The 22482-nt window shown below is 52.5% G+C and overlaps 1 protein-coding gene and 1 long non-coding RNA gene across 7 annotated transcripts in view; one reads left to right on the forward strand and one right to left on the reverse strand.

The window, feature by feature from the left end:
• Positions 1–22482, reverse strand: part of RNF220 (ring finger protein 220) — a gene marked incomplete at its 5' end in the record, with an annotated part of 217022 nt that overhangs the window by 18493 nt on the left and 176047 nt on the right. For 2 of the 6 annotated variants that reach the window (XM_082664135.1, XM_082664134.1), the window contains 4 exons: positions 1076–1118; positions 5573–5674; positions 9197–9242; positions 18391–18523. In XM_082664135.1, coding sequence (XP_082520261.1) covers positions 1076–1118; positions 5573–5674; positions 9197–9242; positions 18391–18523 — 324 coding nt within the window. Of the gene's footprint in view, positions 1–1075; positions 1119–1241; positions 1418–1449; positions 1482–5572; positions 5675–9196; positions 9243–18390; positions 18524–22482 lie in introns of those variants that run through there. The other 4 variants (XM_082664137.1, XM_082664136.1, XM_082664139.1 and 1 more) reach the window with 3 other exon arrangements.
• Positions 1569–7069, forward strand: LOC309834822. The gene is made up of 3 exons (XR_014297891.1): positions 1569–2038; positions 5326–5376; positions 6930–7069. It is a non-coding gene; the product is annotated as an uncharacterized lncRNA (long non-coding RNA).

Genomic DNA, 22482 nt, shown 5'->3' on the forward strand with positions numbered 1-22482 from the left:
AGGCTTCCACTGAGTAGGACAAGTCAAAGTATTGCCAAGGAGGTAGCATGGCATGGTCCAAGAAGCACAGGCTCTGGAGATAAACAAACCAATTCAAACCATGGCGCAGTTACATCCCAGCTGTGTGGTTTATAAACAAATCACCTTCACCTCTCCCAGCCTCAGTTTCCTCATCTACAAAATGTGTGTTAACACTTCCTCTCAGTTATGATAAAGGTGCTTAACATGGTGCCGGCCCATGATAAATGCTCTCCTTTTCCCAGTCTGGGGCTCAGCCTCCCAGCAGAAACCAAGTGGCAGGAACTGGGGATCTTGAACGTCCATGGCCTCACTCACCAGTTGGCCTAGAGACCCCCAAGCCCCTTACAGACAACCTCCATATATACCACACCCTAGCCAGCACAAAAAACTAGATCATTCAATTGTGTTCAGCAAATAGGAACGTTCCAGAGGCTTGAATCCAAAAGGGGCACGGGGCGGGGGGGCGGGATGGTGGCCTGCCAGGTAGTACATACACGGAGTGCTTTCAGAGAAGGCCTCTAAGAGCTGTCGAGCCCACGCTGATCACCTTTGTGAAATGTGGGCCGACTGATAACTCAAAAAGCCCTGGGATGAGTTAGTTCCTGTTGCCGTGGGAACTCCAGATCTCACTGCATTGTCAAGTCTCAGCAGAGAGGCTGTATTCACACTACTGGGCACTGATTAAAAACTGGAAGAAAAACATTCTCAGCGCCCTGCCGGCTTGTACAGTGAGGTCCCAGCAGTTTGCAAATTCAAAACTGAGCTCCCGCGTGGAATTGTGTGGCTTGTTTCTCATTCTCTGGCACTTACTGACCCCCAGGGTTCTTCAAGGCCTAGAGAGGCTCACGCAAGAGCTGGGGACCATAACCTCCACTAGACAGATGGAGAAACTGAGGGCAGCCGCCTTGGTCAGCATATTCTCAGGAGCTGTGACTGTGAAGAAGCCGCCAATGGGCCCTAATGTCGAAGAGACCCAGGGAAGTCAAGAACTGCAGGCAGTGAGGGAGGGAGGAGGCCGGGGGTGGGGCAGAGGGAGGGGCCGCGCAAGACTCACCATTCAGTCGGGTCTGCCGGTTGGCTCGCACTCGCAAGAAGGTCTGGGAAAAGATCCCGGGCAAATGCAAAAAAGAGAAGAGAGCGTCAGCGCGGCCTCGAGTCCCGACCCCCTGCCCCAGCCCCCGGTCCACACCTGCCCCGCCCCAAACAGCCCGTAAACAAACCTACTTCCTCCCTCCCGCCGGCCCCCCTGCTCCGCCGGCCGCTCCGGGCCTTCGGCATAGCCGCCGGAGGCTGCTCTAGCGGGACCCCGTGGCCGCCGCGCAGTGCCGCCCCAGCCCCGGCCTCCGGCGCTCCGGGCCCCGCGGCCGCCCGGCCGGCGAGGGCGGCGATGCGGGCGGATTCCCCCCGGCTGCCCGGCGGCGGCGGCACCTCAGCTCCCAACGGCGGCGGCGGCCATGTTGGCCTTGATCACGTGACTCGCCGCCGTCGCGCGCCGGGGGTGAAAGTTCAAGAAGTGGTGGGGGCTGCCGGACCGGGACCAGGAAACAGCGGCTCGCACTCCGGCAGCAACAGGCTGAGGCCGCCCTGGGGTCCCTCCCACCGGCCGCAAAGCCAACCCGCCCGGGTTTTAGTGGCTGCGAGGTCCTCCCACCCTACTGCACGGCCCCTCCCAGCGCGGGGCTCCTTCCGTCCCGGAACCCCGCCTGGCTCCCGCCTCCCGCGCGGCTACCCCTTTGCTGGGGAGATAGCGTAGGACTTCCTGATCGCAGCGGCCCGTCTCACCGCGAGTCTCAACTGTCTCTTCCCCAGTCCCCAGCCTTTCATCAATCCCGATATTAGAGGATTCCCAACGTTTCACCTGTCTTCTGGACAACCTTTGGAGCTGCCACTGGCAACGCACAGCCACGCGGCCAAAGTGGAACCCAGCATCCCTCAAACAAGTGCCTTCTTCCAGGATTCTCAGTTTCTAACGGGATACCACCATCCACTCTGGTGTGCCCACACCAGATAGTTGAGAGTGAGTCGTCCTTGACCCCACCCTCCTTCAGTTCCTCACACTCAAGCCTTCTTTCATCTCAGAGTCTACCTCTAAAGGTCTCCTACCTCTTTTTATCTCCCCTTCTGTGTATCTCCTTCTCGCCCTTCCAGGCCTAACCGAAAAATATCATTTCCTCTCTACTTCCATCTCTACTCTCAGTATGGCTTGTACAAATGGTTGTCGGTGGGCTGACCACTCCAGGTATGGGGCCATGTGTGAGTCCTGGGTGAAGCCAGAGCCTGGCACAGCGCTGGGCACAGGCCAGCCATCCCTGCGTGTTTCTTCAGTGACTATACCTATCTTGGATGTCCTTGCTCTAGTTCTTAATCTTAGGAGCTCTCTAAATTTGCAGCTGTCTCCCATCTGGCCTTCTCATCTCCAGCTTTTCTCCCTGTAACCCATCTTCCACCGTACATGCAGTGTGATCTTTGTATCATGCAAAATTGACCCTCTTTCTTCTCCCCTTTAAATCCTTTAGTGGTTCTCCACTGAGATCTGCACCGCGGCATACAGGTCGTCTCTGACGTGCTCTGCCTATTTCTCCAGACTCTTCTTCTGCCACTCCTGCTCTCTCCTTTTCCCCTCCTGACACCACCTGTAGCTCTTTGAGCACCCCATACTCTGGACTTTGGGCTATATTATTCTCCATGCACCCATATTCCCTGCTTGGATAACTGTTTGTTGTTCATCCTGCAGGACTCTGGGATGACTTCGCTTTTCCCTCAGGGCTGGGTTAGTTGCTTCCTCTGAGTTTTCACAGTCCCTTGGCTTTCCTTTGAACTTGGATATTTTGACTGTTTATAGACCTGTCCCTTCGACTTGGGAGGTCATCTCTATCCAGTAACAGGGTCTGGCATGCAGGAGAAATCCGTGGGGTGGGGAGGAGGATATTTATGAGGGAAGCGCCTAAGCCCAGTGCAGGGCTGAGAAACAATCTAGGATTCAGGGCCAGACAAACTCAAGTTCAAATCCTGACTTGGTTACTTATAATATATGTGCTCTTAGAAAAGTCACTTCTTCTCTCTAGGCCTGTTTCCTTAGCTATAAATTGGGGGCAATGAATCCTAGCTTGCACAGTTGCTATGAGGGTAAAGTGAGGTAATGGTTAAAGGGTTAGGTAACCCAGCAGGGGCTAAGGAAATGGGAATCCAAACCAGAAACCAGTACCGCCTGATTTCAGGGCCAAGTTTGATGATTTTTTAAAAACAGTCCAACATAATTGAGCAACTACTACATGCCAGGTGTTGTGTAAAGATCAGGGGATTCCAGCTTCACTTTCTACCAGTTCCCCTTGTGTTTTACATTCTAACAAAACTGAACTGCTAGTGGGTCCCCAAATACATCATTCTGTGTTACACCTCTCTGCCTTTTGCACATACATAGTGTTGCCTTGATCTGGAATATCTTTTCTTCCTGGTCCACCAAAGTGAACTCCTACTCATCCTGTTCAGTCATTACCTCCTCTGTGAATCTTACTCTGATTTTCTCTTTCATAGCACTTAAAACACTGGGCTGTAATTATCTATTTGCACATCTAACCCCGTGAAGGCAGGGAGCCTGGGCTGAGCATGAGTGAGTACTAGATAAGTGTTTGAGTAAAGGAAGGGAGTAAAGAAGGGGCCTTGGCGAGCCTGTCAGTCTAGTGCAAGAGTCAGGCTCATCATGATAGATTAAGTATGTTCATAATTCTTTGCAGCTCCTCCTATCAAAGAGCTGCATTTCCTCATCCCTTGATTGTGTTAGCTTTGTGAGTTCCAGAGCCTAGGCCTCAAGAGGCCTTTCAGCTTTGGCCTTCGCCCTCTTGGCATGACACTGCCCTGAGACTGCCAAGTAAGGAAGCCAGTCTAACCTCCTCGAGGATGATCGGCCGTATGGAAGAAAACCAAGGTCCCTAATCTCCCAGACATGTGGTGAGGCCATTTTGGACTTTCTAGGCCGGCTAGTCCTCTAGCTGAATGAGCTTAATGAATGAGGAAAGGCCTACTCAGCTGACAGAATCATGAGAAATCATGAGAGATTATAAATTGTATTAAGCCACTAAGTTTTGGGATGGATTGTTATATACTAGAAGATAATGGAAACATACTTAAATGGGTGTTGATATAAGATGATCAGGGCAATAACATGGGCATGAAGGGGTCATGAGAAGAGAAAGCTAATCCGGAAAGGCTTCCCGGAGCAGAGGGAAGTTGGGCAGGTTGTTGAGGGACAAATAGAAATTTGATGGGGTGGGGTAAAATAACCCGGTTAAACGCAGCATGTGTAAAAGCAGAGAGGCAAGAAAGGAGTGGCACAGCCAACGAGTGGTTAGCATTCATCTGGTGAGCACAGCACACAGGATTCACGGAAGGCAGGATTAGAAATGGAAGCTGGAAAGGCTGACTCTAAATCACAGAGGCCTTGGTGCCATGCCTTTGCACACCTAGCCTGTGCCTAGCATGCCATGCCTATGCCTGATGGTTACTCTTCCCCTAGTTCAACAAATAGTGGAGCTGAATGCTGGGGCTGAAATAGAGAGGATCCGCCTCTGAAGGCAGGGCTCTGTCTCCCTCTGGGATAGAATTCTCTGGGGGAGCCTTGTCTCCCTATCCCAGAATCCCCTAGAGTTGGGTCATTTCTCCATCTTGAATCAGGATTGTTTGGGTGAGGACTGACTGCCTTTCTCAAACCAGGGCTCACAAGAGCAGGGATCCCTCCCCAGGGCTGGCACTTTGGGCTCTGCAGTTTGAGTCCCAGACAAGGGCATCCAGCAGAGGAGGTGCTAGTTGAAGCTGGTGTACAGCCCACACTCCGTATTCCACTCACCAAACTCTGCACCCTGACGCCAGGCTGTGTCAGCTAGGAGGAAAAAGTGCCCAGAGAGAAGACCTCGAATTCCAAGAAAGGCTTCCTGTGTACCAGCAGTGGCCCTGGTTCTCTACCCCAGATGACAGGTCCCTGCTGCCTTGTCTCTTTGCATTAGTCAGGGCTGTGTTTCCCTGTTCACATAAGGGCTGCCTGAGAAGCCGTGCTGCCATTTAGATAGCATGTTCCTTGGAGCAAGCCCTGTTTTCTGCCCTCTGACTGGGGCTCCTGAAGGCAGGGCTCTGTCTCTCCTCAGAAGCTTCTGGGGGAAGCTCCTTCTCCTTCCTACCACAAATAAGGTCTGTATAAGCTGGGATATTACCCTTAGGTCCCCCTCCTGCTCTGATGTTTTAGGATTGTGTAGTTATGCCCAAGGCACTCACAGGCAATCTCTCTCTCTCTCTCTCGAAACGGAACCCTAGAGGAGACCTCCAGATGGCTGGGATGCTTCCGAAGAGCCCACCTGAGCCCAGGTGACCTTGGCATCTCTCCCTAAAATCCATCTATTTACGGCACATTCCCTGACACCTGTGCCTTTCGGTTCAGTTAGAAGCACTAGACACAGAGGGAACCAAACACACTTCAGGCCTTTCCCCTTGTATCCTGAGGATGGGAGGAGTTAGCCCTAGGCCTGCCCTATAAGGCAGGGCCCATCCCACCCCTCCTCACCTGGTATCTGTCTGAGTGGTGCAGGTCGTCGGTGGCAGACGAGTGTGGTGATGCTGTCGGAGACTCTCCTTCCCTCTTGATGGAAGCAGACAACAAGAGGGACTGGAAGAAGAAAAAGGACACGTGGCCTCAGGCTGAATGAGACCTACAGTCAGTTCCCTAGAGTGTCCAGTCCTATGGAGCTTTTGGGATAGAGGCAGAGAAAAGGAGGGCAGAGGGGTAGAGACCGCTTGAGATTCTGAAGGCATGTGGTCAGGCCCCCCAGAGTGTGGTTGTGGGAAAGGATACCTTGATCCTAGGGATGGGTGGAGACCCCTGGAGAGGGTCCAACCTCTTCCACCCCAGCAAATCTTTGTCCCAGTGGGGCAGGCCTCCCAGTGGGCTGAGACTATATATAGGCTTTGTTCTCCCATAGTGAGCAGAGACTCTGGGACCCCTCTGAAGGGTTGGGGGTAAAGCCACATCCCTGCTGCCCTGCCTGCCCCTAATACAGGCTGGTGGCAGCCCCGCTATGGAGACAGTAAATTAAATAGTGTGTAAGAGTTTCCTTCGTGCAGCTAGGGATGTACACTGGCTCCATTTATCCCTGTGCTGTGGCGATGACCCCAGCAAAAATCCCAGCAAAATTAATCCCCCCATGTCAGTCCTGCATGGGCTCTTCTACATATGCCCGCAGTTTAGATTAATAAACTGTCTGCTTTAAATTGTACACGAGCACCACAATTCTAAATACCACATGGCACGTTCAGCCTGCTCTTGCTGCCTCTTGCCAAGGCCTGTTCAACTGCAAACTGGGGCCTGGAGGCCTGAAAGCAATCCATACTTCCTCCCCCCAACCTTTTCCAGCCTGCACAGCCCAGAGCCGGAAGCATACAATTCCCTAGGAGGCCTCCCCAGCTTAGAAAACCATGCCAAATCGCCACTGACAGCCCAAAGAAAGCAATTTGGGAAAGATGGAGCAGCCATTTATCCTTCATCTCCGACTGAGCCTTAGGATGTGACCTGCATGCGGTGGCCACGCTGCACATCCTCAGGCGAGGGCCCTGGGAAGGGGGGCAGCTGCTGGTCTGGCAGGGCTCCCTGACTCGGCCTCATCACAAGAGCAGAGGAGGGCAGAGGCCAGGCAGGGACTGGGATGGGATTCCCTGCAACTTGGAGCCCCTTCCTCACCTACCCAGGCCAGTGGGAGGCCGAGTGGGTGCCTTGGCCCCCAGCTCGGAAAAGAGGTAGGCTTTCAGGCAATGGCCTTTCCTTCTCTGGTCCCAAGGAGGATGCTGAGGAGGGGAAGCATCGTGGGGCCCCTGCCCCCCCATCATGAGAAAGTTCACGCTTGTGTGCTCTCTTTCATTCTCTCTAGGTTAGAAGCCCTGAGAGGCCTCAGCATTACACCTGGGGCAAGCGGAATAAAAAAAGGTCACTGGCGCTTTTTAAACATGGACCAAAAAGCAGTAAAATGTGTTTTGAAAAAAAAATCCCGACATTAAATCATGACTTTTTGCCTGGCTCTTCGCCTCATTAAAAGTGGCCTTTTGGAAGGTAAAATTATCATTGTAAGCGATAAGATCTTTAAGAAAATAATTCACGGCTTCTTCACCCTTTAATATGATAGCCGCCACCGGCTAATTTTTTTCTTAATGGCAACGAGGCCATCAATCTTGTCTGAGGCCCCCTCGCCCTCTCCTCCTCCTCCCTCCCTCCTCCCTGTCCTCTCAGTCTCTTGCTTGAACCTTCTACCTCGTGCCTCTTCTACCCATGACCTGCTTCCCTAAAGCCCCATTCCAGGCTGAGGACAGACCCTGAGACAGGCAGCTTTGGGGGCGTGAGCCTATATCTAGAAGTGGGTGAGCGGTGGCCCTTGCCTCTAAGTCTGATTATCAATGAGCCCACGTTGGTGGTTGCAGGAATCTGCACATATTTAAGACTTCCTGTATGAGTATTCTCACGGGGCCAGGTGGGTGTGCATCTGTGTATGTGGGGAACCAGGTGTGGACGTGGATCGTGTCTGTGTTTGTGCTTTGAACACAGGCCTCACTGGGGTCCAGTCCCCAGCCTGCCGGCCATGCTCAGGTGTCAGGGGTCAGTGGTTGTGGCTGACCTAGCAGCACGTCCGTGACCTGCCTGCCTTAACCATAGCCACTGGCGACTGCAGCCTGGGCCAAGCTCTGCCCGTGTGGCCCCCCACTTCTCCCCCTACGCCTTTTCTCTTTAGGGCTGGGAGGGCTTTGCTTCCTTGGCCAGGGCCTGCATCAGTCCAGGGCTGGGCTAGGTTCCCTGCCCCTCCTCTGTCCAGCTTGCTGTGTTGAGTGATTCCTGAATGAAAATGCGGAGTCCACTCCCACCTTTTTGAAGGGCCTGCAGGGGAGACAGGCCAACCGCCTGGAAGTAAGATTGTCACTCTGGCTCCTTTTCCCAAAACTGCTCTCTCAGAGGTCACCAGTGCTTTTAAGACTTCTAAATACAATGGCCTCCTTCTCTAGCCCTTTTCTGCTTGACTGCTGACCAGCCCAGACATTTTGGAATTTTCTTCTCTTAGGATCCTGGGACACCATGCTCTCCTGTGCCCCTCCTCACTCGTCACTGTTCCTCTTCTGCTCCTTCCCTGGCTCTGGGACCTTCTCTTGACCCCCAGCACAGGAGTCCCAGACTCTCTTCTTGGCTTCTGCTCTGATCTCTCCACACACACTCCCTTACTGATTTCATCCATTCTGGGGAATTCCCTGGTGGTCCAGTGGTTAGGACTCCGCACTTTTACTGCCAAGGGTTCGACCAATCCCTCGTTGGGGAGCTAAGATCCTGCAAGCCATGCGGTGCAGCCAAAAAAAAAAAAAAATGTATCCATTCAGCACTCATTCCTCACTCCCTGTAGAAAGGGCTGAGGATTTCTGCCTTTACAAGTCATTGTGAGAACTTATAAGACAGGATGCCACCTTACTGAGGGGGGGGGAGAGGACACTCAGTGAGTGAGTGTTTAGTCCTCCAACCCCAGGTCCCCACTCCCTCAAAACATCATCACCTTTGGGGATGCAGTACCATCTACCTGTGTGGCCACCTATGGGAGTTCTTGGTACAAGTCATGTCATCCTGCTGAGGCCTCTGGCCCTTCCTTTGAGCCACTTGTCCTTAACTCTTCCTTTCTCCATCTGATGCTTTCAAGCTTCCTTTCCATAGTGTCTGTTCAGAGGGTCAGATTGTCTCCCCAAAAGAGCCCAGCATCCTCTCTGGCTCCCTGTTGCCCTCAGGACAAAGCACATGCACACACCCCATGGTCTGGCTTCTAAGGCCCTGCACCACCTGTCTTGACCTGCACTTCTATATTTTTCTTTACCTGCTACAGCTCACCTTCCTCCTTTGAGTCTCCCCAGACTTAGTGTCTGGGTCCCCCACACCCCCAGGTCATTCTTGGCTTTGACCCCATCCTGACTAGAAGAGAAAGTCAGGTGAGCATACTGTTACTCACATGTATACACACATGTACTCAAGTGCACAGGGCAGCCCGAGGCCTCAGGCTGACGATCAAACCCTGAAAACAGCTGGGGATCCAAGAAGAGCTCCTTTTTCTCAAGAACCAGTTCTGAGTGGGCTTAGGTTAGGATGGGCTGGAGGAAAACACAATTGTCCACCTACCTTGGGGGTGCCTGGAGCCATGGCATCCTTCAGAAGGGAATTCTTACTGCCAAGAAAGAAGAGAACAGGGTGACCATTCCACTTGCTGCCCAGGGCGTGTAAGAGTAGAATAGGAAGAAGATCCCAAGGAGAGAAGACATAGCCAGCCTAGCCCAGCCCCCCACAGCCAAGCTCCACCCAGCCCATTCAGCCCCAGCTGGCCCTGCCTCACTCAGCCTCCATCAGGGGCCAGGGGCCAGAGTGGGCTCCTGGGCAGGGGTACTGACACTAGGCATGGTAGGCTGTCCCGTGGATCTGAGGAAAGGGGCTTTACCTGACTGCTCCTATCAGCCCTGAGGATTCTTCCTGTCCTGCCCCCTTCCTTCCAACCCAGTCCTCAGCCTGCTCTTAGCTCCTATGGGATTGGGGTGATAGAACTGACATGGCTCTTGTCAATTCTCCCTCCAACATGCTGCAAACTGCGTTAGGCCAGGAATGATCTCCCCCTGATTCAATTTGTCAGCCCCAGGCCCTCCGGCATCAGGCGCGGCAGGTGGGCGGTAGCTGGGCCCTGAAATACGGTGGGCGGCTCAGAGTGGGGGGAGCAGGGGTGGGAGGTGATGGATGGGCTGTGGGGGAGGCGAGGACTGTGTTTAATAACAAAATTGGTATGCAAGGCCAAATCCTGCGCTAAGCATGAGTGATCCAGAGCCACGAAGTATTACAAATCCCCGCTAAACAGATGCTGACAATGGAACAAGACGTATCAAATCAGATCCACTTCAGAAACATTAATATCCCTGTTCCTGGCCCTCCCTCCCTGCCACCCCGACTGTGCTCGCCACATCTGTGCTCACACGTTCACTTACGTGCTATCACGCGCACAGAAATATTACATGCACACAGAGGCGCTGGCTGATACACACAGGAGGCAATACAGCCAATTCACATAGGGTCCCCACACAGATGCACATACAAGGTGTACAGGTAGAGCACACCCAAGAGATCCACACAGCACAAAAGACACACCCCCAGGGCAGATACACCGGGCACACACGGGTGGTGTATATACAGGGAACACACACTGAGTCAGGTATAGACACACCCAACATGTGAGCAAAGGCATAGGCAGATTTGGATAAAGTAAGAGTTCTCACCCAGGGCCATTTTGCCCCCCCAGGGGACAATTGGCAACATGTGGAGACATTTTTTTTTTTTTTTGCAGTACGTGGGTCTCTCACTGTTGTGGCCTCTCGCGTCGCGGAGCACAGGCTCCGGACGCGCAGGCTCAGCGGCCATGGCTCATGGGCCTAGCCGCTCCACGGCATGTGGGATCTTCCCAGACCGGGGTACGAACCCGTGTCCCCTGCATCAGCAGGCGGACTCTCAATCACTGCGCCACCAGGGAAGCCCCGTGTGGAGACATTTTTGATTGTCAGAAGTGGGGGCGGGGAGTTTTCCACTGGCATGGAGTGGGTAGAGGGGATTAACCATCCTGCAGGGTACTGGATAGACCCTCACAACAAAAAATTATCCAGCCCCAAATGTCAGTAGTGCTGAGGTTGAGAAACCCTGGTGTAAAGGCAGATACACACATATCCATTGTCTATAATTCTGTCAACGTGTGGTCACACCTGCAGGCTCAGACATGCACGAAGAGGTGCAGGCACACAGAGTCCTGTTCCCAGAGATGTGTCCTTAAAGACACATTCACAACTGTCACCCAGGCCTGGATGAAGAGCTGTGCCCACATCCACACAAGCATGCACAGACACCCACGTGCACCAACACACACCTGACACTCGTGCACACACAAATGTAGACATACATGGATACACACCCACACAAGCAGACACGTACATCACAGTGCAGGGTCCAGAAGGCTTGGCAGCAGCAGGCTGAGGCTAAGATCTGAGTGTAAAAACAGCTGTCTGGGGACTTCCCTCGTAGTCCAGTGGTTAAGATTCGAGCTTCCACTGCAGGGGGCGCAGGTTCAATCCCTGGTCGGGGAACTAAGGTCCCACACGCCACGGGACATGGCCAAAATGTTGAAAAAACAAACAACGACAAAAAAACAGCCGTCTGCCTGTCTGATCACACAGTGGGGGCGTCACAGGCAGGAGAGGACCACCAGACTGGGTTCCAGTCAGTGCCATTTTGTTCATAAATGGTCCCCATGGTCCTGCTCCTGATCCAGGCACCAGGGATACAGAGAGGAAACTGAGCTGCTTTTGAGGAACTGCTAGGTGCGAGTTTGTTACTTTTATCTTTCCTTCACTCAGTCAACAAGTGCTGACGTCGCCGTTGTGCCAGCCCCATTCCTGGACTTAACGGGTGCAGAACTGAGGCATCTACTGTATGACACTGTTCTCGCCAGACCCCTGGACTGAAGTCTGAGTGTTATCCGAGCAAGATCAGGGTGAAACAGAAGAGGAAAGAATGAACAATTATTGTGTACCCACCACACATGACAGGGATGGGCTAGGAACTTTAGATGTGTCATCTCTTTAAATCTTCACAAAAACTTTACAAAGTTGACTAGCAGGCTACGTGACACCTCTCTGCTCACACAGCCCATGCAGGGTTTGGGATTTGAGTTCATGTCTGACGGAGTCCAAAGTGCTGCTTTTCGGTTGGCCACACAGCCTCCTAAAGACACTCAGGGGTTAGGATGGAGGGCTGAGCTCTGAGTTCTTTTTCTCTCTTCATTTTGGGGAGTGTACTTCTGACTCTGGGCTTTAGTTTACTGCGCTGGTGAACAGAAATGGAGACGTTTAGGGCCAGGATGTCCAGCCTCTCCCTTTGCCAGTCCTACGGATCTTTTCCTGGCAATCCTCTTCCCCTTCCCTCGAGTTGGACTGGTACTACGCCAGACTCCTTCCCTCTCCCTGAGCAAGCGCCCCACTGCCCTACCTTTCCTCCAGCAACCTGCTTACCTCCAAGTGTGCTTGGTTCCCCCAGACACAGGAGTCTGGCGAAGGGCCCACCTTGGAGAAGAGAGTCCGAGCCCTGAGCTGCTGGCAGCCGGGCTCCCGCCCAGCCCATCCACTCTGCTCTGCCTTCGTCCCTCCCTGTTTCCACAGCCCGCCCCCAACGATTTCCTCCCTTCTTAGTCACTCGCTGCCTAGTGAACCATGGGTTTTAAATTATAACTGGGACCCAGGAAACGCGTTCCTAAGTACAATATTCATGGGCTGGGCTGACACTTTTAATTAAGGTGATTTACACTGAATTATCCTTGGAAATAAAGAAATGGTGTGCTGCCTGGGAATAAACCATCATCACCAGCCGCCTTTGTAAGTTACACTTCGTTTTAATCTATTTGGGGAATTGTTTATCTAGTTCATTACCCAACCAAACACCGAGGCCGGCCTTAAATAAGGCTTAAGTGGGGGTGGGGGCACTGCCATCTCCACACCCCGCCTCCCGTCTAGAGTCACCCAGCCTCCCTCTGGCTCCTTCCAGCCCCTTTAAAGCACTGACCAGAGATCCTGCTTCCCAGCCTACAGGCCAGATCTCAAAGTAGGGAAGCCTCCAGGAAAAGGTCTCTGAGCTCAGGCCCCACCAAGCCAAGCCCTCCTTTCAGCTCTGTGCAATCTTTCTGCATCCAAGGCTCTTTCCTCTCTCTGGGTGGAAACTCCTGTTTGAAGGCCACAGAGAAGACTGGGGGCCACTCCCCGACCTACCCTTCAGCCTTCAGCCCCCATCTATTTTCCTGCCTGCCTGTCTATACACATCGTCTCCACCCCATCACCATCCTAGAGAAAGCTTAGCGTGCCCAGAGCTCTGTCCGCTGTCCCCTCCTTCCTTCAGATATCTGCTTCTCTGCCATCATCACTCTTCCCGTGATCCAAGTCAGAAAGCTCTTCCTAGTAAGTACCCCACAAGTAATCAGCTAAGTTCTCTTGCTTCTCCCCCCCACCAGTCTCTCATTATTCCTTCTCTGTTCCCACTGCCACTGCCATTGTCCTAGATCAGCTTCACAACATGTCCCCTGGACCCTGCCTAACCTCCTCACTTGCTTCCCTGCTTCTACCCCCAAATCATGTCCCACACTGGCCTCCAGAGTGATTCTCCTACAGCTCAGCTCTCTGATAGGCTTCTCCAGCTCACTGATGTTCTAATTCCCCCATTACCTCCAAGACCACCCTCCAGCATCGAAGGCTCTCCACTGTCTGTCCTCAGTCTAACTTTGCCCTTCTCATTCTAGGTAGCCGAGTCCTGGGGCCTATTGGAGTTCCTATGCAGGACTGAGAGGGGGAATGGTAGAAGATGGGGTGAGGGAGGGTGTGTGGGCACAGCCTCTGATCTCTAATGGAAAAGTGCTTTGAAAAGTGTAAGTGCTTTGCCAATGGGAGTTCTGACTCTTCTTCCTGTGTCTGTGTGCCCTTGTGCCTGTGGGAATGAGCATATGTGGGAAGTGGTTCTTTTAGGGGGTAGGTGTGAGCACATCTATGTGTGTTGGAATGGGGCTGTGTGTGTGTGCCTGTATGTTGTGGACATACATTTGCGCCTGTGTCTGTGAAAAACAGCCAGCCCTAGTTTGGGAGCTGGAAGGTCCCTGCTCCTCTGTGTGAGCCCTTGGGTGTGTCTAAAATAGCGTGCTCTGTGCTGTTGGGCAGAAGGGGGCAGAGAGCACACACCAGGCCCACCCGGAAGAGCTCCTCTGGGACCAACCATGTGGGAGGGTGATGGAGAGGCACCCTGGCAGCAGCATCCACAGACTCAGGAGCTGGCTAGGCTGAGGGAAGGGAAGGGGGGCAAAGGAGGCAAAGGCAGGGTAAGAGAGGGGAGGGGACAATTGGAGAGAAGAGGAAAGAAAAGAAAGGGAGGGGAGCAGAGAGAAGGGAACAGAAAGGGAGAATTGGAGAGCTGGGGAAGAAGCTGCTGGCCACATGCCGTGGATGGGGATGCCCTCATCTGGGCTCTGACCAGAACTCTCTGAGTGATGCACACACAAGCTCTGCCCTCCTGCAGGACTCGGTTTCCCCATCTGTGAAATACCTGCTTAAAGCTCGGCGCTGATGGCGGGAAGAGGAGGAGGGAGGGAGCCCGGGTGCCACATCCTCTCCCAACCTCCACTTCTCCCCTCCTGCCTCCTAGAGAGCGGGCAGGGGCGGGGCAAGGGCATCCAAGGCTGGGTCCTTCCCGGAGCTACCCAGGCGCCACGTACCTCAGCCCGGAGGGAGCTGACACGCTCCTTGGGAATTTATCACGCACCCAATTACAATGTTAATTGGCAAGTTCCTGAAATCAATTAATTCGCAAATTTTTTCCAATTAAAAATCCAGATAAATCACAAGGGCGGCGGCGGACCGGTCCAGCCTGCAGTCCGGTGGGTGCAGCGGCTGCAGGGAGGTGGGGGGGAGAGAAGAGGGGAGGGGGCGGAGGGCGCGGCTGCCCTTGAACGCCTTTGCCGGCCGGTCGGACTGTCAGCGCGCCGGGCGCGCGGGGCCGAGACAGATAAAACCATCGACCCGTCGCCGCCAGCGCTTCGGCTTTATCGATCCGACGGGAATTTCACTTGCTGTGCAGATCCCGCTGTCCGGCTGTCAGACACCGGGTTGAGGAGGGGGGACGTGCCAAGGGTTAGGGGGTGCTGGGCTGGGCCTGGACGAGAGGGGCACAGAAGTGGGGCACGCAAGACATGGCGGTGAGGGGCGGGGCAGATGTGAAGGCTCCGGGTAAGGGAATGGACGTGGGCCGAAGGGTGTGGACGTAGGGGATGCTCTGAGAGGACGTGAGGGAGGAGTGATTGGTGCAGGGTCACGGGTGGGGGTGGAACACTTCTGTGGGCAGAAGTGGATGCCCTGGGCAGTGCAGGGATGGGGCCACAGGGACTAGGCTGTAGCGTGGCCCCCAAGGAAGAGGCAGAAAGAGAGCTTTGGCCCTCATTCTCCAGACCCTTAGGGGTGCACTGCGATTACAAGGCTCTGCGAGTCCCTCCATCTCTGCCTCTATTCTTAGTTCCTGTTGAGAAGTCCTCTACTGGGAGCAAATTACCCAGAAACCCTCCTGGATAGCCAAGGTATGGAACTCAATTGCAGAAGAGTGTTTCTTTCACTCCCTGCCTGTTCTAGGCTGGTCCTGCGTGTGTGTGTGGGGGGGGGGGGGCGGGAGTGGTTAAAAGCATGGGCTCCAGAGTCAGATTGATTGGGTCTGAATCTTTACCACTTCACAGGCTGTGCAAACTTAGAGAAGTCACTTAACCTCTCTGACCTGAGTTTCCTCATCTGTAAAATGGAGTTAATAATTTTTACCTAGCTCAGTGGTTGTCGTGAAGGTTAAATAAGTTGACATAATATAAAGTTCTTGGCACACGGTGTTCACCAGGATTATTATTATCATCATTAGTATAGTCTTCTGTGGTAGTTTTAAGTATTCCCACAAATTCTTTGGTGCTCTCTCCTTCAACAGCTTATAGTGTTTGATTCTCCTCTGTTGAGTGTGGGCTGTACTTGGTGACCTGCTTCTAGTGAGTAGAATAGAATACATTAGAAGCCATAGTGTATGACTTCCCAGACTAGATCATAAAAAGCATTGTGGCTTCCTCTCTAGTCTTTCTCTTGGCTCACTTCCTCTGTGGGAAGTCAACTGCCATGTCACAGGGAAACTCAAGCAGCCCTGTGGAGAGACCTGCATGTTGAGGAACTGAGGCCTCCTGCCAACAGCCATGCGAGTGAGCCAACCTGGGAACGGATGCTGCAGCCCCCGTCAAACCTTCAGATGACTGCAGCCTTGGCTGACATCCTGGCTGCAGCCTCATGAGAGACTGAGCCAGAAGCCACAATTACCCCCAACTACCCACAATTACCCAACTAAGCTGTGTCTGAATTGATGACCCACAGAAACCAAAATATTAAGTGTTTGCTGTTTTAAGCCATGGATTTTTGGAGGAATTTGTAACACAGCAACTAGTATTTTGGCCTTCAAAATTCAGCCCAGGCCTCACCTCCCTTAGGAGGCCTTCTCTGCTCCGAGCTGGGTTTGCTGCCTCCTCGATGCTCCTACAGCTCCTGTTCTTCCTGTAGAGCAGTCTCCATCCCTCAGGGTTTCTAGTGCTTGGCTCTCCTTACTCTGCTATTATGAGCTCCTGAGGGTGGGACCATTTCTTTCTTTCTTCTGTTTTTAAATGGAAGTGTAGTTGATTTACAATGCTGTGCCAATCTCCACTGTACATCAGAGTGACTCAGTTATACACACAGAGACATTTTTTTTTTTTTTTTTTTGCAGTACGCGGGCCTCTCACTGCTGTGGCCTCTCCAGTTGTGGAGCACAGGCTCTGGACGTGCAGGCTCAGCGGCCATGGCTCACGGGCCCAGCCGCTCCGCAGCATGTGGGATCTTCCCGGACCGGGGCACGACCCCATGTCCCCTGCATCAGCAGGCGGACTCTCAACCACTGCGCCACCAGGGAAGCCCGAGACATGTTTTTTTATATTCTTTTCCATTATGGTTTATCCCAGGAGATTGGGTATAGTTCCCTGTGCAGTAGGACCTTGTTGTTTATCCATTCTAAATGTAATAGTATGCATCTACCAACCCCAAACTCCCAGTCCATCCCTATCCCTCTCCCTCCCCCACTCCCCCCCCACTCCCCCTTGGCAACCAAAAGTCTGATCTCTATGTCTGTGAGTCTGTTTCTGTTTTGTAGATAGGTTCATTTGTGCCATATTTTAGGTTCCACATATAAGTGATATCATATGGTATTTGTCTTTCTTTTTCTGATTTCACTTAGTATGATAATCTCTAGGTCCATCCATGTTGCTGCAAACAGCATTATTTCGTTGTTTTTTTTATGGCTGAGTAGTATTCCATTGTATATAGGTACCACATCTTCTTTATCCAGTCATCTGTTGATGGACATTTAGGTTGTTTCCATGTTTTGGCTATTGTGAATAGTTCCACTGTGAACATAGGGGTGCATGTATCTTTTTGAATTACACTTTTGGCTGGGTATATGCCCAGGAGTGGGATTGCTGGATCATATGGTAGCTCTATTTTTAGTTTTCTGAGGAACCTCCATACTGTTTTCCATATTGGCTGCACCAACTTACATGGGACCATTTCTGATTCACCTTTGGTCCCCTACACCCTGCACGGGGGATTAGGTGAGAGGGTAGAGGAAGGAAGATCAGTCAAGTCTGGTGACTTGAACTGAACAAGGGGTGGGATTGGGAGTAGTGGAACAGACTGTATTCCCCTTTCCCCCAAAGATGGCTATGACCATGTCTCCCATCCCACGTGCTCTTCTGTAATAGAAGCTTGCCACTTCTCCATTAAAAGGTGGGGTGTATGTCCTTGCCCCTAAAATCTGGGTGGGCTAATACTGCCTCAACCAAGAGAGGACAGCAGAAGTGATGTTAAGTGATTTCTGTGGCTAAGTTATAAATGGTGGTCCAGCTTCCATCTCGTTGACTGGAACATTTGCTTTCGAGCCCTAAGCTGCCATGCTATGAGGAAGCACAGGCCACAAGGAGAAGCCATGTGTAGGTGCTTTGGTTATGGCCCCAGCTGAAGTCCTAGCTGACAGCCAACATCAACCACCAGATGTGTGAATGAAGCAGCCAGGCGATCCCAGCTTCCAGCCACCATGTCTTCCCAGCTGGGGCCCCAGATATCATGAAGCAGACACAAGCCACCCCCTCTGTGCTCTGTCTGAATTCCTGACCCCACAGATTCCACAAGCATCATGAAATGGTTGCTTTAAACTGCTAAGCTTTGGGGTAATTTGCTACACACCTCCTCTGCTGCCTTTAACAACCATAGCTCCTCCACAAGGCCCAGGAGGAGGCTCTGCTCAGTCCTTCAGACAGGGACAAGGGAGGTGGGGCGGAGCAGGGGGGACACGCCTGAGCATGTTCTCAAAATTGTCACCTTTCAGACCTTGAGATTCATAGAGAAGGTGGATGGCAACCCCAGGCTGCACTTCTGGGGGAGCTGCCAGGCCCGGGCCCTGCTTCCGTAACCCTGCCCTGAGGCTCCTCCCCTTTCCAGCTCCTCTTGTGCCCTTTTGAGGCTGAGGATCACTCTCCTCACATCTCCAAAACCAGAGCAAGAAGAGAAAGGCAGCACCATTCAGGTGGTGGAGCTGAGGATTGAAAGCAGAGTGGAGAATGGCAGCAGGGCCTTGCTTTGTGCCAAAAGGCTGGGACCTGTTGGCCAGAACCCCGAGTGGAGGCCTCCGGCGGGCAGGCTCCCCGTCAGGTGGCTTACCTGGCAGGCAGCTGCGCCAGCTGTTCCAGTTCTTGTTCCATATGCTCCTGCAGCTCGCTGGGCCTCAGCAGGACCTGGCAGATGGGGCAAATAGGGGCCTGGCTGTCAAACAGTGCTGCTGCCTTTTTCTTACCTGGTAAGGGAAGAAGAGACAGACATATAAGCCGGGCTATATGTGGAGGGAAGTGCCTTGTCCCAGTCCTCCACCCCAAGCCGGCTGCTACCTCCTAGGGCTTCTTGGCCTAGAGGAAGGGTGAGCCTGAGGGTCTCAGAGCCCATGAACATCACTCAGCTTTGCAGTTCCAGAGGCTGTGGCTGTGCACAGCACCTCCCCAGCCAGCTGCCCCTCTCGGAAATCTATCAGGACGCAATCAATGCTCTGTGCAATCAAACCTTGATCACTTCATTTCACACGTTAGTGAAGCAGGTCTTGTTTAATCACACCATCACCCAGAGTATCCAGGGCCCTCTCTGTCTCTACCTTAGCCTCACTGCTTTCACACTCCCCAAAGCAGGAGAAGGAAGAAAAGAGGGAGAAAGGGGATTCTTTCCTGCAGTCATTCAACAAACATTGATGTCTTCACTGAACCAGGCTTAGTGCAGAGTGGTGGGGACACAGAATATAATCCGATCTAGTCCCTGAAACTGAGGCGCTCACAGTTTAGTGGGAAAGACAGAAAAGGACCTGGGTGACTGACTGCCAGGGTGGCGTCCTCTCCCAGTTCTTCACTTTTCCCCATACTTCTTTCCATGGCCTCTCCTCTCCTCCCTCTGCATTTGGGATGATCTTGTTCATTCTTATGGCCATCACTCCCACCTGTGCCCTGCCGACTCCAGAATCCATTTCTCTGTGCCAGATCCCTCCCGTATTCTTCAGACCCCTATATCCAAATGCCTAATGGACATAAATGCCGGAATGTCCCACAAAAATCTGAAACTCTACAATCCAGAATTGAGTACTTCAGGTTCTTCACTTTCCCCTCCCCGCCCTCTTCAGCAGTGCTCTTCTCAGTGAAAGACACCTGCATTCACCTGGTCACCCAAGCCAGTAACCTTCGCCTCGCCCTCGGCCCCCTCCCTGGCCTTACTCCCCTTCCCACATTCATTTAACCACCAAGTCCTCTCCATTCTGCTTCAATATTCCTGGAATCTACATTCTCCCAGTTCAGGTCTCACTCCCTCTCACTTGGATAACCTCATTGGCCTCTGTGAGTATAACAGATCCTGAGCTCTTCCCCTCCAAAATGCCCTGCAAATTGTGTACCCCCAATACACAACCACACGTGGGTTTAGCACTGGCTATGCTGACTTGGGGGCCCACTGGGAGCCTGAACTCTGTCCCCACCCTGTCCCTGATGGTAACCAGAGCACACGGTGCTAGGAAGGGGCCTGCAGGTTGCCTAGTGCACCAACTGGGATACCTAAACTCCCTCCCTTGCCGCTCTCCCCAGCCAATGCTCCCCTGGCCTCTGCTAACAGGCACAGTGTTGAGGAACGCTATTCATCTAGAAACATCCCTGTCTATCCATGTAAACTCTGATTGTAGGAAGGACTTCTTTAGCTTAAGGCCACATCTTTCTCCCTGCTTCTTCTTTCCTCTGGTGCTTAGGGAGGGTCAAATTAGCTTTTAGAGAGATAAAGGGCCATGCCAGTGATGACTAAGATGGTTGCTTCAGTAGGGTTGCCAGATAAAATACAAGATGCCCAGTTGAATTTCACATAAATAATGAATAATTTTTTCGTATAAATATGTCTCAACTATTACACAGGATATACTTATGTTAAAACTTATTCATCGATTTTCTAGAATTCAAATTTACCGGGACGTCCTGTATTTTTATTTGCTAAGTCTAGTAACCCTATGCCTGAGGGAATTCCCAGTTCAGGCTGAACACAAGAACCCACCTCCTTTTGACACAAGACTGAGGGTGATCACGGCTCTCCTGGATGCCCAGACTAGGTCATCTGAGAGCTCAGAGGAGGGAGTGATTCATTCTGGGTGTGTGTTTTGAGGAGTGGAAAAAGAGAAGGTTTAACCAAAGAAATGAAATTTGAGATGTGCCTTAAAAGAGTTCCAGGCAGAGAATGGAAGCAAAGGAATGAATGAATGAATGATTGAGTTGTGAGTTTCTTGTGGGTGGGGACCGTTTCTTAACCATCTTTTAATCTATAGACAATAGAAAAAAGACCTGGCATAGATTAGATGCTCAACGGTGAAATGAGACAGTAGAGAAGAGGAAGGGAAGGAGGGGAGGTAGGGACGAAGAGCTAACTGCCCCAGAAGCAAGATGACCTTTGCAGAGCTGGGATGTCAGCTGGGGAGGCTATGTGTGTGCCGGGGTCGGGTCGGGATGGCTCTAGTTGGTGTGGCTAGGTCTGTGAGGAAGGGAAGGGACTCTGCTGATCATGTGCCCTGGTGGCTGGGCCTCAGATGCTCAGGGGACAGCTGGAAGGCAGCTCTGAGTAAAAGAAGCAGATGTGGTCCCGGTCTGGGAGTGAGGAGATGAGGAGTCTAAGCTCATTCTAACTTTATTCAGCCAGAAAATTTCAGAGGTGAGTGAGGCCCTAGAAATTCTGCAGGCCATTATCTTTATTTTACAGATGGGGAAACTGAGGCTCAGAACTAGACAGGGGCCTCTGAACTTGGCTCTTGATCTCATTGCTTCATTTATTTATTCATTCAGCAAACACGTGTCAAACAATTATTCTACATCAGGTATTATTCTATGAGAAACTGAGATATCTTTATCTCTTTCTCAGAGATAAAGATAACACATTCCTGGCCTCAAGGAGATCACAAACTAGTGGAAAAGCTGAAAAAGAAAATCAGTGATTGCAGTCAGTGCAGCCCTGGTCAGGGCTGAGGGAGGCATGAATGGGTGCTTGTGGGGGTGGGCAGGAAGGGGCCAGAGGACGGTGGTAGGACCCAGCCGGGGGGGATGGGGGGTGGGCATTGCTTGATGGCAGGCATGAAGGATGAATAAGGGAGAGTTGACAAGGCTGTTGAAACCAAGCACTGAGGAAGGATATGGGCATAAGAGAGGAAATGGTAAGAGAGAAGAATGGAGAAAGAGTAGGATCTAGGGCATGGGCTAGGAGCTGAGGTGGAAATATCAGGATTTCAGCCCCTCTCAGCCTGGGATACCAAGTACGGCTCTTAGGGCTTCCTAGAGCCCAGGTTCCTCCCTCCACACCTGGGAGCAGGCACCAGCATTCCCATATACCTGTCCTCAGTTCATCTGCTTTGTTGACAGGGATCTTCTACTTTTCTGAGGTTGGCCTCAGTTTCCCTTTTGGAGAAGGGTCCTCTTCCTGGCTCCCAGCTTCAGGAGTAGCACTCACAGGGATCAGCGGAGGGACCCTGCAGACTATGCCCTCCATCCCACCCCCATTTTCTCAAGGGCTGGAATGGCAGGTGTCAGCATGGCTGTGGGCCCCCTTCTTCCCCTCCCCCGCTGTATTCCCTATAATTTTATATTGAGACCTGTGGTCATGACGTGGGTTTTACTGCACTAACGACATGGCCTGCCCAGGTTTAATGACAAAATCCATACTCTGGCCCTGGGCCTGCTCCTCGTTTGCATAATTCCCAGAATACAGCTCCCTGAAGCTTTTGACCTGGGCCATTACAGTGGCCATAAAACGGGCCATAAAACTGCTGGGGATGGCCAAAAGGAAGGGGCTGTGGTCTTGCAGGGGTGGGAACAAAGTCTTCAACCCCCTACTCTTCCTAGGCATCCTTTGGCTCTTCCCTTCCACAGTTCCCAGTATCTGGGAGTCCATCTCAGGCTGGAGAGGCTTCCAGAAATCCTTAGTCCAGCTGCCCATCTAATGCAGGAATCCCTTCTCCAACACCGCTGCCAGCATCGCAGGTAGGCAGACCGAGCCCACCAGGGGCGGGCTGTGAGAAGGCATCTTCTCCTAGAGCATTCCTCACTCCTGACCCCGCCCTCCCACCCCACAGCTGGCCAAGCCCTCGGCCACAGGTGGGTCTAGGTCCGAGGGGCCTAGGTTGAATCCCGTCCCTCTTCAGGAGGCCTAGCTCTCCAGGGAGGTCAGGAGCCAGGCTGAGCAGCATCGTGGGGAGACGCG

Source organism: Grampus griseus, assembly GCF_964374135.1.
Source record: "Grampus griseus genome assembly, chromosome: 1".
In the NCBI taxonomy this organism is placed as follows: Eukaryota; Metazoa; Chordata; class Mammalia; order Artiodactyla; family Delphinidae; genus Grampus; species Grampus griseus.